This window comes from Rattus norvegicus, chromosome 18 (assembly GCF_036323735.1).
Source record: "Rattus norvegicus strain BN/NHsdMcwi chromosome 18, GRCr8, whole genome shotgun sequence".
In the NCBI taxonomy this organism is placed as follows: domain Eukaryota; kingdom Metazoa; phylum Chordata; class Mammalia; order Rodentia; family Muridae; genus Rattus; species Rattus norvegicus.
The window spans coordinates 3,468,416-3,482,105 of record NC_086036.1 but is presented as its reverse complement, the minus strand read 5'-3'; the positions used below and the strand labels follow the sequence as shown (position 1 = coordinate 3,482,105).

Sequence of the window (13,690 nt, the reverse complement as noted above, 5' to 3'; positions counted from 1 at the left end):
ATAGTGAGTCAAGCGTACCTGGCTGTTGCCAGGTAACTGTGGGGCGGAGCTTAGACAGAGTGTTAACACACTGGGCCTGCCGTTCATCATAAGTGGCCAACCATGACAATTACTCAGATTTGATCACCAAGGATCTTTAGAAAACAATTGTAAAGAGCTGGGGTGTGAGGTTTTGGCCACATACACACATACACACACTCCAGAACTGAGGAGGCTGAGGCAGGAGGATTGTAAGTTTGAGACCAGCCTGTGATACTTAGATCTAGAAAACAACAAAAAAACAACCACCACCAACAACAATAAAAAAGCGTTTTCAGTTATCTTTGAATCAAGATATCCCATCCCTCTGATTTTAGGGGCGCTTCTTGGAGACTGCTGCAGTCTTGGCAGACAGAAAATGAATTTAGGGGCCATCCTAATATTCTTCAACTATCCTAATATTCTTTAAATCCCTTTAGGCCTCTCATGTAAAAGACATCATTCAGAGTCGGAGGTGGCCCTTAGTTGGCAGCCTGCTTGCCTAAGGTTATGTAAAACCCTGGGTTCCACCCCAGTCCCACATCAAACTGGGTGTGGTGCATTCTTGTTTACATAGTGACTTTAACTACAGAAGACCTCTTCAGGGAATGAGACCCTGGGGAACTACATTCTAGTGAGGTAGGGAGGTAGGGAGTAAAAACCAAGAAGTTAGAAAACACACACACACACACACACACACACACACACACACACACACACACACACAGTGTGCTGAGTCTGCATCTAAGGAAAAAATATAGTGTGTTGAGTTCAGTAGGAATTAAGCCGGCAGCCACAACAACAGATGTAAGGTAAGACAAGGCCTTTGATGCCCACAATGAAGAGAGAGATGCTGGGAATGGGTGTTTGTGGCCACGTGCGCTCTGCCGCCTGAGGTTTATGCCTCCATCTGGTGAAGTGTGTTCATTTCAGGAATGATGGGGGTTACAAGGTTTGCAAACAGCTCAGCCAAGCTCCAACTTAAACACTTGTGATGCTATTAAGCCTCCAGACCCCAATCGAGATCCTCCTGCTGTCTGAAAAACAACATCAAAGTTCACCTCTTGGCTCCTCACGGTTCATTTTACCATTCACTAAGCTCCCCTGGCGACGCTTCAGGAAGTCTCTCTGCCAAAGGGATGAATGTGGGGTTATTATACAAGACATTGTTCCTGGGCTGCAGGAGAGCAGCTGGCCAGGACCAGCATAGTTCTGGTCCACTCCTGGTGATCCAGGAGGATTAGTGAGAAGTGTTCAAAATGAAACTGTCCCACAGCAGAGCTCTGTAAACTTGGCTCACAGGTTGCTCTTGGCTCAGATGTGTCATCTGTAAGCCTCGGACACACTACGAGTTGTGGTCGGCTCCCATGGACCAGGTAGTGAAACAGAGGTGAGCACATCTGAGCTCATGACAGATTTTAAGGTTATTACTTTCACATTCTCATACCTAGTTCATTCTCGTACTAAAGCACAGAGTGGTACAAATCACCTGTACGTCAGCCTCACCCATATAGGTTTTCACTGGGAAGGTGAAGCGTGTTTCGTACAGTCAGCATCTGGATACGTTAGAAATACAGAGACACCAGTGTTGAGTGTATGCATGCTGAGTTTACTTAAGAGGACTGGGGTAGTAGGTGGGTGGACAGAGAGAGAGGCAGGGAAGACAGGAGGTCTCACCAGAGGGTGGTCATCACCTCTGCAAAGGCCTTTCAGATGGGACCTGCCATCGTAATCCCTCAGCAGTGATCCAGCCCATCCCCAGAAATAAAACAGACACCAGATTATCCACCAAGAAGTTTAAAGACGGAAAGACCTTTGGGTGTATTAAAGTATCTAATTTCTTCTCCCCAGCTGCAGTTCTCACATCTTAATTTTCAAATCGCCAACTACCTTTCTTTTTTGTGTTGGTGGGAAATGTATCACTCCCATCTCCATGCTCACCTTTAAATGTCCTCTTAGTCTATTAGAAGGCACACCCTTCTTAATTACAAGGTTGTGTCTGTATAATTTCATATTCCCTTTAGCCAGAAGCCCCCAAGGGGTCAGGGGAAGTTCCTCCCTGCTTTTTCCTTCAGAGTCGTTAACCTAGTCAGGATATGTGGGTCACCCGCCCTTCCCTGAGGAGACCTCCCACACCCCTCACTTCCCGCCCTCTAGTGAGATACATGATGGCTCCTGGGCTATACCTGGGCTTGCCTGGGCTGGTCCTGTCAGAGTACCTCATTCTTCTATGTTTGGTGTTGCCAGCCTGCAGGGTGAGGAAAGTTGACTGTATGCTACTGTTCGCAGCTTCCTGCTTGGTGGGCTTGGCGAGGCCCTGCTGGTGTTCTCAGAGCGGAGGAGTTCTTCTTGAAGATGTCTAAGGAAGGGAAGCATGGGACGGCTGCTGGGGGACATGGCACCTGGCCTGCCCCTTGAGAGTGTCAAAAAGAACACATTACAGTGAGAGCAAGCAGAGGTTCCCAGCTGGACAAAGCTGGGAACTGCACATGCCCCAACCAAGCCGAATACATTGACTGCTGGTGTCAAACAGCCCAGGGAGCTCTGCACTGCTGCAGAGACAGGGTCTGTCACACATGCCGAACCATCTCCTCTCCGTCAGCTGGATGGACTCCAGCCGCCTCCCACCAGATAGTGCTTTGGAATTGACGTCACAGTCCATGGACTCTTGTTGCATTTGGGAATTGTTTTGTGTCTTTACGTCCTAGAGTCTCTTATACCCCTGATTTTCCTGTTTACCCTGGAGCCCATGCCCACCCATACAAAACAAGACTTGTGTTCCTGGCTAAGCAGGATGCTGGACCAAGTGGAACACCAGCAGGGATCTTTAGACTGTGGAGTGAGTGGTGGCCCTTGGGGTTGATACAGAAGTATTTCCAGCCTCTAAATTTCTCTTGTTCTTTTGAGTTTGTCAGGATGTGTTGAATCTGTGGACCATTGATCACCAGTAGGTTAAGCTGGTGACTAATCGATTACCTGAAGTCTTTTAAGTATTATGTAGTCCAGGTGGGCCTTAAACACCTCACCTCTGCCTCTGCCTCCTGAGTGCTGAGATTGAAGGCATTAACTATACCATACTTTGCTTTTGTTCCTTAAATTCTTTAATATATGTGATTCCTTCGTATCTCAGAAGAGATCTCAAGTCATTGAGCACTGGATTTTTATCTCTTACACCAGATGAGTAATTAAAGTCCCATAGCTTACCACTAGAGAACAAACCACTTTATATAAAATATAATTCTGAATCCACCAAGGCTTAAGAAAATAATACTAGATGTTTCTCCTCTAATTTCACAAAACTTGGTTGTCCTGAGGTTGCTTTCAGCCCTGAAGTGCAGGAGACCAATGCCATGGTCAGACAGGGGCCCTCTGGGCTTTGAGGACTGCTCCCTCTTGCAGGCTCGGACGCAGGTTGGATGAGGGCAGCTCATTGTTGCTGAATGTTTTTTTCCCCAACTTGTTGGCAAACTGAATGAAACAGGAGGATGGATTTATGTCTTTAGAATGTGAGGCCCTTTCGTTCCCACCCTTACCTGATCTTGGTCATCATTTAAGATGGAAATGTTCCAAGACTTCATGCTTATATACTTTTCAGTTTGCTCCCCTAGAATTTATTTTGCATTTATTTATTCTGTTATTCTGTGTGCACTGTACACCACATGTGTGCCTGGAACCTGTAAACATCAGACGAGGGCACCAGACCCACGGAAGCTGGAGTTACAGACAGTAGCGAGCTGCCACACACTAGGCTGCCGTGAGTGGAACTCCTGCTCGACGAGAGCATTCTTAACCTCTGAGTCGACTCTCCAGTCCTGCAGTGTGCTTTTTGAAAATGTTTTTATTTTAATTTATCTGTACGTTCATAAGTATGTGCATAATGAGTGCAGGTGCCCCAAGAAGTCCAAAGGAGAATATTGGATCCCCTGGAGTTGGAATTATAGGAAGTGGCGAACTGCCCAGTGTGGGTGCTGGGAGACAAACCCTGGTCCTCTAAGAGAGCACTGCATACTCTTAACTGAGCATGTCTCTCCAGCCAAGAGCTCACATTGGTTCTCCATCTAGGATGGCAAGTGTAAGTGTATAGCAGTGTCCTATAGGGCAAATAGAGAGTCTGGGCTTAGAATCGTCCTTTTGTTAGTTCCCACAAACTCTCTACTGCTCCCCTTTCCTCCCTGTTTGCAGAAGTGATATCTGTCCAGATGTCATCCGATGCCTGTCCTAAGTGTCATTTAAATGATGGAGAGTCCTCAGCTGGAAAGAACCACACAGCTGCCAATCTCAGCACCATCTCTAGCAGGACGAACCTCAAAGCTCTTCACTGAGAAGTTTCAGATATTTTGGTGGTAAAGATGTGTAGCATCTAATGCTTTGTTTTCGTGTTTAAGCCACACCCCATTGTTCCTTAGTTCCTGAGCCTCGGGTGTTCTTGTGTGCTGAGAAGGGGAGATGGGGCCAGTTGCTCCTTCAGTGCACCGACCTCTGTCCTTAGCTTCCTTCTGTGTTCTGGACTTCTTTCTTTAAGGTGTGGCCACCATCTTTTATCCCCTCCCCCACCAAGCTCAGCTGTGAAAGTTCAGTGAACCCAGGGATGTTGTGAGGGGCTCCCCGATCACTGCAACATCCCTGAGCTCAGCTGTGAGGCTCTGGGCCCAGAGTTCAGATTATCTATCCCACAGGGCTCATTCCCAGTCTGCTCGCGCGCGCGTGTGTATGTGCGTGTGTGTGTGTGTGCGTGCGTGTGTGTGCGCGTGCATGCGTGCTCATGCGGTGCTGCCTATTCCGGTCTGAGTTCTTACCAGCTCCACTTTTGTTTGTTTGTTTGTTTGTTTTTTTGAGGCAGGGTCTCTGCTATGTAGCCCTGGCTGTCCTGCTGGATGTGTAGGCCAGGCTATCCTTGAAAAGTCCTGCCAGTGCTGGACTTAAAGGGGCATATCCTACTGTGCCTGGCTCCATCTCCATTTCAAAACCAGGGCGAAGTTTGGTGGTGGTGGTGGTGGTTTGGTTTTTTTTTTTTTTTTTCCCACAAATTAAGACTATGCCTTCTTTCAAGGGAGGGAAAATGTAAATTAAAACTACACTATTATTGCTATGAAAAAATAAACCATTTATTTTCTTGGTAATTTGCCTCTCTTTCCCTTTTTCAACCCCAACAGGTAAGAACTGCAAAAATGGTTGGTTGTGTCCCTGAGAGTTCCTACGGTTGTTGTTGCTGTGTGCTTTGGTTTTAGACAGTGTCTCCTCTTGTAGCCCAGGCTGGCCCTGAAGTCAAGCCTGTCTGCTTGCCTCAGACTCCGGAATGTTCATGACCCAGGCGCAGGCCCTCCCACCACTTGCAGGCCTCTTGGCTCACAGCAGTGACGCCCACTCTCCCTTCTTGACCTGGGGTGTTCTGTCCCTGTTGGCCTCACATAGCCAGTCAGTCAATCGCCATTGGCCAGATTTGCATTTGTTCTAAATACTAATTTAGCTTTTTAAAAAATGACGTCCTATAAAAAGATTTATTAAAGTGTAAAATAGGTCTGGGCATGGTGGTGCATTCCTTTAATCTAAGCACTTGGGAGGCACAAGCAGATGGATCTCTGTGACTTTGACATCAGCCTTGTCACCAGAATTCCAGGCTAGCCAGGACTATACAATAAGACCCTGTGTCCAAAACCAAACTAGTAACTGGACTCATAAAGATTTTGTATTGAATATATGTTAATGTACTAACTTAATTATCGAATATGAATATAAATATTTTAAAAATCTCTTTTCTTTGTTTAAGACGTATATTACTTTTATAAAAATAATTTATTTATTTTTATGTATGTGAGTACACTGTTGCTCTCTTCAGAAGAAGGCATCAGATCCCATTACAGATGGTTGTGAGCCACCATGTGGTTGCTGGGATTTGAACTCAGGACCTCTGGAAGAGCAGTCAGTGCTCTTAACCACTGAGCCATCTCTCCAGCCTGAATGTAAATATTTTTCACCTTTTAAAATGTTGACATAGGACACTCACTTTGCAGACATGGGGCACATTTTCTTGTGATTGGTCATCTTGAATTAAGGGTTGTGGTTGACTTATTATATTCCACTGAGTCCCTCTCTAGGCTCCAAGCATTTTGTGTTGTGGGACACATTTCCTCCATTTTCCAAGAGGAAAAGAGAGCTCTTTAACGCTCAGGGCTGCTGCTGTTGCATTAGCTGGTTCAGACAGCATGCCTGACCCCACAGCTTAAGAAGAGGCAAGGTAGGCTGAGCTTGCAGGGTCAGCCCATTGTGTGTGTGTGGGGTACTTTCGAACACCTGAGCAGCCAGAGGAGAGAGTCTCCTGAGCCAGCTGCCCTCCATGACTCTGAAGACAAGCAGCTTTGGGAGACGATGAGGCCAGCGATGCTTCCAGGAAGTATTGCTGTCCCCTCCCTCACTGGCCCAGCATAAGGAGTGGACAAGTGCTCCCAGCCAGGTACAGACCCTTGTCTGGCTCAGCAGGCATGGGCTCCCCATTGGGTTGTCATTCTGGGGGAGGAGCCATGAGCAGACTGGTGGGGTAGACACCTGAGTAAATGCAGACAGGTGGTATCTCTTCCTCCCGATGGCCAGCCCATCACCACGGAGCTTGCCGTAGGCCTACTGCTCACCTATACAGCCCTCACCTGCCCTTCCCAGAACCTCTGAGTGGGGATACCTAGATTCATTATTTAGAGGACACAGATTCAGAGGTAAGGACCCTGAGCTCCAACTCCCTAGAAAGGGTGTGAGGACTTGGAGGTGGGCTATGAGAATGCAGCCTCCACCTGCGGCCGTGTCATCTCCAGGAGTGCGTGTCTGGAAGTGATAGCTTGGGAACAGATAGAGCTCGAAGGCTGGGGCAGGGCTGCTGCTGAGATCTGAGTATAGGGATGGAGAAATGAGATGGTGTGCGTGTGCGTGAATGTGTGTGTGTGTGTGTGTGTGTGTGTGTGTGTGTGTCTGCGTGCGCATCTGTCTGTCTATCCATCCATCTGTCTGAATGTGTGTCTACCAGGCCTCAGGGCTTTGTGTTACGGTATGTTTTTACCAGCACTGACTAGATTCCATACCCCAGACTGGACCAGAAACCTCCACAAGGTCAGCCATTACTAGGCCAAGATTCCAGATCATTCATAAAAGCAGTGTCAGCCAGGAGAACTTCCCATGCTCCAGGTTGTTTCTGGGCCTCTGTACTAAACATTTTCTAAACAAACCAGGGAATCAAGCCGCCGACTCTCAACTCTTGCAGTCAGTGGAGGTATCTTCAGGCCTCTGAACTGGGCAGCACACCATGGGGAGTTCTAAGCCCTTGTAGAAATACCTCAGGGAGGGCAGACACCTCTGATCCCCCTCAGTGAACTGGGGGTTCCGTGCTCTTGATGGGAGTTGGTTTCACTCTGGCAGTCTGACCAGAACAGACGACCCTGGGTAAAAATCCAGCACACGCGTCTCCCTGTAGTTCACTCTGGGCTCCACCAGGAGAGGCCTGAAGGATACCCCCACCCCTGTCCTTGGCAGCTGTGGGCAGAAGCTCATTTAAACAATTGCCTGAGCCAGAAGGAACATTTGAGTCATTTATTTCCTGCTCTCTGAGAAGGGGTGGTGAAGGCCTCTATGCCCATTTGTCTTCAAGCTGGAGACTCTGAGCCTCAGGGAATGCCAGAGAAGCCCTTAGAAGTTTCAGAGACCTAATCCAGACACCATCCACCTGGGTGGGTTGATCTGTGGGATGAGAGTTCAGTGGTGGTACTGTGTCATTAAAAGGCTCCTTTGGGAACTAGCAGCTGTCTGCTGTCTGAGCCTCCCTTGCTCTGTGAGGGCTTGTGGCCCCCCCCCCCATCTTTCATTTGACAGACAGAAGGTTTTGTTGCTTCCTTGCAGGGTTAACCTGCTCTCCCTGGCTCTGGCTGAGGCTGGCTCTTCTGTTATGTAAAGCTGTCCTTGAGACAGCATCTCCCTCCTAGCAGACACAGCTCTCGTGGCTTTCTGTGCGATTGTCAATCTGTGTGGCAGCAGATGCAAGGCATCCCTTTCCTCTGAGAGGCTGAGCCTTCAAGAAGACACAGACGGAGCTTAACCCAGTGCCCTAAAATGTTTCTATGGCCCCCACCGGCACCACCCCCTGTGTGAATGAATATGCCTGGTCTGAGGCCTTTGTTTGAAGGGTATTGAAGAATACGTGGTCTGGGCTGTTGCACCTTTGCTCTCTTTCTCTGTGTAGGTAGGGGAGGAGGGAGGTGAGGGTCACCCCTGCACCTAGGTCGTGGAACCCACGGGGTGACCCCTGTACTGGGTAGGTGAGCTTTGGGTAGGTGGTATCAAGTGAGTGTGCTCTTCATTCTTCCAGACCCAGGCAGCCAGTTTCAAGCTTTCGGTCCCAGACAGTTCTGTGTTGTTCTCACAGCTGAATAAAACCTGTTCGGCATGACAGCTGTCTTGGGATTATGGGTGTAGGTCCCCCTTTCTGTGGTGAAGAGGGACAGGAGAGAGGAGACATGGCCACCATTATCAGGGAGCACCACTAAGCTGTTAGCTTCAGCCCTAGGGGTCTGGAGGCTGCATCTTACTCACCCTACAGTACATCTATGGACTGGACTGCTTATGCTCTATCTGCTGTAAGGAAGGTGCATGATTCTTGGGAAAGGCAGACACAGCCCCGGAGGAGTCATTATCCCGAAAGATCAAGGTTGTATGTGCTTGGAACAAGAGGGGGAATTCAGGAGACAGAATGCAGGCTTCCTCTAAGAGCTGCTGATCTCAGGGTCCCCAACCACTGCCTTGATCTTTGGAAGAAAGCTAAGTTGGGAACTCCACCCTGGAGTCTGGGAACAGACTGAGTGGACAGAGGGCCTGCACATTAGCCAGTTTCTCTGACATGGTGACAAAATGCCTTGTGAAAACAACTGGAGAGAGACTGTTTACTTTGGCTCATAGTTTCAGAGATTTTGGGTCAAGGCTGGCTGGATCCACCACATTGGATCTTGTGTAAGGCATAATGTCACAGAGGCTGGAATGTGTAACCGAGGCAGGAAGCAGAGAGCGGAAAGCAACCAGGGCAGCACGTCCTTCCAAGGCATGACCCTAATAACCCATTTCCTTCCATTAGTAAAGCTCTCATCTCTTCTGCAGATAGTACCACCATTTCAGGACCAGGCTTTCACCACACAGTCCTCACGTCTGGGAAGGCAACCCATTGATGCTCCAATCTCAACCTTGCAGCATAAGTCACCTGACCCCATGAGACTGGAACAAAGGCTAGAAAGAGCCCATCTCTGTGAAGACCATAAGTCCCCTTGTTACTGGGGAAGCCACTGCTAACCTTTCCTATGAGAGAAAATAACAAAGTCCTTTGTCTTAGGATTTCATTGCTGTGAAGAGGCACCAGGACCATGGCAACTCTTTTTTCCCTCCCAGAACTGGGGACCGAACCCAGGGCCTTGCGCTTGCTAGGCAAGCGCTCTACCACTGAGCTAAATCCCCAACCCGACCATGGCAACTCTTATAAAGACAAATATTTGACCAGGTCTGGCTTACAGTAAGATGTTTAGTCCATTACCATCATGGCGGGAAGCATGGTAGTGTGCAGGCAGACATGGTACTGGAGAAGGAGCTGAGAGATCTACATCCACATCCTCAGTCATCAGGAAGAGACAGTGGCCCACTGACTAGGCTTGAGCCTCTGAGACCTCAAAGCCTGCCCCAAGTGACACACTTCCTCCAACACTGCCCCGCCTACTCAATAAGGCTCTGTACACGGGGGCCACTTTTATTCAAGTCACCTCATTCTTCATTCAAGCCACTCTTATTTCTAGATTCTGTGACGAACTTAAAAAACCATTTCTAAGCAGCCAGCAGATATAGTGGAAAGATGTGTTCTGGGGCATCTAAGACGAACATAGGTGGGTGTCTTTTCCCCCATCCTCACACAGGATAAGAGCTGCCTCTCTACTTGTCTTCCCTTCCCTGGTATTCTAAATCCCAGAAACCTGAGGCTAGGTCTCTTTACCTTTGTCAGCAGAGAGCCTGTACACAGAGGATACTCAGCACTTCTGACATGAACAGCCTCAGTTCTCTGCACTGACACTTCATTTCTTTAAAGGTAGAAATGGGGTTTATAGGACAAGGGCTGTTTCAATCACTGTGTTTAAACAGGTATCAGATGCCTGTGGCCTTTTAGACACCCAGGAAATGGATTTTAGGGTCCTGCTTCTTCCTGAGGCCAAGCCTCTGACATGAGCATTATGTCTCTGAGGCTACATCTCATGGCCTTTGCCTTCTCTGGGACTTGAGAACCCCATTGGACCTGTGGTCTCTGGGTTGCCTGTGTCTCAGCGACGGCTTCTTCTAGGCTGCCCACTCGAGTGCAGTAAACCCAGTGCTTGGCCAGGAGACAGGGAATGTGGGGTTTTTCATTCTATTCACGAGTCCTGGTCAAAGGGGGTCTTCGCTTGAGGAGAGTAGGACGTTGACTCAGGCAGAGTTTTTCTACCCTTCCCTGCTGTTTTTTGTTGGCTTTTGTAAGGTGATGAACTGTTTCCTCACTCTCTGGGCTTGACTAGCCTTATAAATTCATTTGACCGCTAACTATAATAGTCCCCATTTTGAATGTAGACTCCATGTGCTCTCTTGGACTTGTTTAGATTCTCTTCTTGACCAGGCTTTAGGAGAGAGACCTCTGAGTCTGTCTTAATCAGGCCTTAGTGTGTTGAACCCAGTTCAGTAAGAATTCTACTAGACTAGTGTCTTAGGGTTTTACTGCTGTGAACAGACACCATGACCAAGGCAACTCTTATAAGGACAACATTTAATTGGGACTGGCTTACAGGTTCAGAGGTTCAGTCCAGAATCATCAAGGTGGGAGCATGGCAGCATCCAGGCAAGCAAGGTGCAGGAGCTGAGAGTTCTACATCTTCATCTGAAGGCAGACATGAGAAGATTGACTTCTGGGGAGCTAGGATGAGGGTTTAAAGTCCAAGCCCACAGTGACACACCTACTCTAACAAGGGCACACCTCCAAATAGTGCCACTCCCTGGGTTAGGGATACTCAAACCACTAAACTAGCTTACTGAGAGTGCATACCTTCATGCTTAATCACGTGTCCCATGCACGCTGGCTTTCACCTCCAGCTGCCTCTAATATCAGGCACTGAGTTCAGTCTCTCAAGTCTTGGTTTCTTCATTTGCATCAGGTAGAAAGTACGAGGCCATGTGGGAAGAAGCAGGGATCTGTGGGGCTCTGGCCCATCTTGAGGGGCCACTCTTCGAGCCAGAGCAGGGAAGGCTGCCAGGCCTCTTCCTCCTCTGCTGCCTCTGCCCCTGAGTCAGTGGCAGGCAGCAGGGCATAGCAGGCAGCTAGGAGCCAAGGCATGGTGGGGAAGCCCCGAGCAGGAAGTGGCTTCTGTAGACTGGAGTAGCTTCCAGTGAAGAAAACTTCAGGAGAGCATACTCTGCCCAGTGTTACAGCTCCATAAGACGGGCACTCAGATCTCAGTGAATGACTTTATTCCTCATGGATAGGAGCTTAGAAACATCTTGGGGTGGGTTGGGGTCTAAATGCTTCCTATGGGTTTGGTCTGAGATGTTAGGGATGCCTCATCTGCATGTGGAAGGGCTTCAGGTGTTGTCCCTACATGACCGATTGTCACAGTCTTCTCCATGGTGTGTCATGATCACATATTCCAGACAGGAACCTGTTCGGGAGTAGATTTAAATGCCTACCGTTCTCAATTACGAGAATTGTTGGGGTTCCTGAATCCACTAGACCTTACCAGGTTTCTGTCTGGTGTCATGGTCCCACAGAGCAGGACGGCCCTCCAAGTCAAGGCTAACCTATCCCACCAGCCCTCAGTAGACTGTAGACCTGTGACTGGGTCTGGTTAAGGTAAACTGAACTTCTGCCTGCCTCAGAGACTTATGGGAAATAAGATGGCTGTTAGTTTAAACCACAAAGATTTAGGTGGTTTGAACTGTAGTTCCTTTAGTTCCTTTTTTTTTTTTTAAGATTTATTTATTACATGTAAGTACACTATAGCTGTCTTCAGACATCAGAAGAGGGTACCAGATCTCATTACAGATGGTTGTGAGCCACCATTTGGTTGCTGGGATTTGAACTCAGGACCTCTGGAAGAGCAGTCATTGCTCTTAACCACTGAGCCATCTCTCCAGCCGTGAACTGTAGTTCTGGTTGGCAGTATCAACAGGGAGAAGAAAAGTCAGAACAGCAGAACAGGGGACAGCAGCAAAGCTTCTCTGAGGTAAGTACAGAGTGGGCATTGTGGTTTCCAGATTCTGTGGAGCAAGCAAGCGTGTGTGCGTGCATACCTATGCAGTGCTGGGGGGTGTCAGACCCAGGGTGTCACACACATTGGGCACACACTTTCTCACCAAACCACCCTGCCAGCCTTTGTCTTTGGTGGCCAGCCCTGAAAAGAGATGTCACAGAAGTGGATTTGCAATCGGCCTGTGTCACTCCCTCAGCCACCAGACAGCAACCAAAATGCAAGAGAGGCTGTGCTAATGTCAGGGTTGGCTTAGCAGTTTGTTCCAGCTGAGCAACAATTATGTCCTCCACTCCAGATCACACACTAAGTGAACACATGTGAGGCTGAGCTGTAAATAACAGCCAGAAGAGTGATACGTCAGCACCCATCCCTGGAAGCTGGAACAAGCCTTCCATGCTGCCCGCCGCCCGTGCTGCCCGGGGCCGCTGCAGCTCTCCTGGCGGCTCAGCCTTTTATATTTTGTTTTGAGGCACTGGAGATCGAATTCACAGCTTAGGCAAAGTGTCCTCCACTAAGAAATGTCAAAGTGTTTTTATTCTTATTGTTTTCCTGTTTGTTTTTATTTGTATTATGTCTGTGTGTTTATGATGTGTGTGGGTGCCTATGAGGGCCAGAAAAAGGGGTCAGATTCCCAGACCTGAAGCTACAGGCATCCAGTACAGACTATTCAGTGTGAGTGCTGGGAACTGAAGCCAGTTCCTTTTGAAGAGCACTAATCACTCTTAACCACTGAGCCATCTCTCTAGCACCTTTAAAAATAGTTTTTTATATTTTATTTATTAATTGATTGATTGTGTGCACATGTGCACAGGCCTGTGTCTATATGGTCATGCCACAGCTCATATGTGGAGGTCAGAAGACCATTCGTTGGAAGTTGTTTTTTCTGTCCCACCGTATGGGTTCCTGGGACTGAACTCAGGTTGTCACGCTTGGCAGTGGGTGCTCTAACCCTCCAATCATCTTGGTGGCACTGAGCTCTTGATTCAGAATGTGATACAATGCAGAGACAGTGGGTACACGTATGATATTGACCGGCCATCCCCATGGCCCTTTCCAGAACCTCTCCATCACTCTGACAGAGCTCCATACATACACACACACACACACACCCAGGTGACCACTGCTCCGCTGTGTAGTCTGTTAATTCCAGATGTCACCCAGCAGTAGGTCCTGCCCTTGTCTTCTTGGTCCTCATAGCTTCCTGCTCTTACCAGATGTTCCAGGCATCAGAGGAGCAGTCCAGTGAGGGCATGGGAGCCCCATTTCCATAAACACCCAACCTATTTCCTTTGTTACGGTGCAAGAATTGGACCACATGACATCAGTCTTAGGATGCAGGCATTGGCTTTACCACAAAGTCTGCAGGGAAGATAATAAAATCGCCCTCCTTCACT

General features: G+C 48.4%; 1 protein-coding gene across 4 annotated transcripts in view; it reads left to right on the top strand.

Moving 5' to 3' along the window:
- Tmem241 (transmembrane protein 241) overlaps window positions 1-13,690 on the top strand; it is a 152,234-nt gene that overhangs the window by 110,994 nt on the left and 27,550 nt on the right. Inside the window, exon 15 of one of the 4 annotated variants that reach the window (XM_001057715.8) lies at window positions 2,308-11,709. The exons of the other annotated variants lie outside the window; for them this stretch is intronic. Within the exon in view, the coding sequence (XP_001057715.3) occupies window positions 2,308-2,371 (64 nt within the window). The 3' untranslated portion in view covers window positions 2,372-11,709. Of the gene's footprint in view, window positions 1-2,307; window positions 11,710-13,690 lie in introns of those variants that run through there. 4 annotated transcript variants of the gene reach the window in all.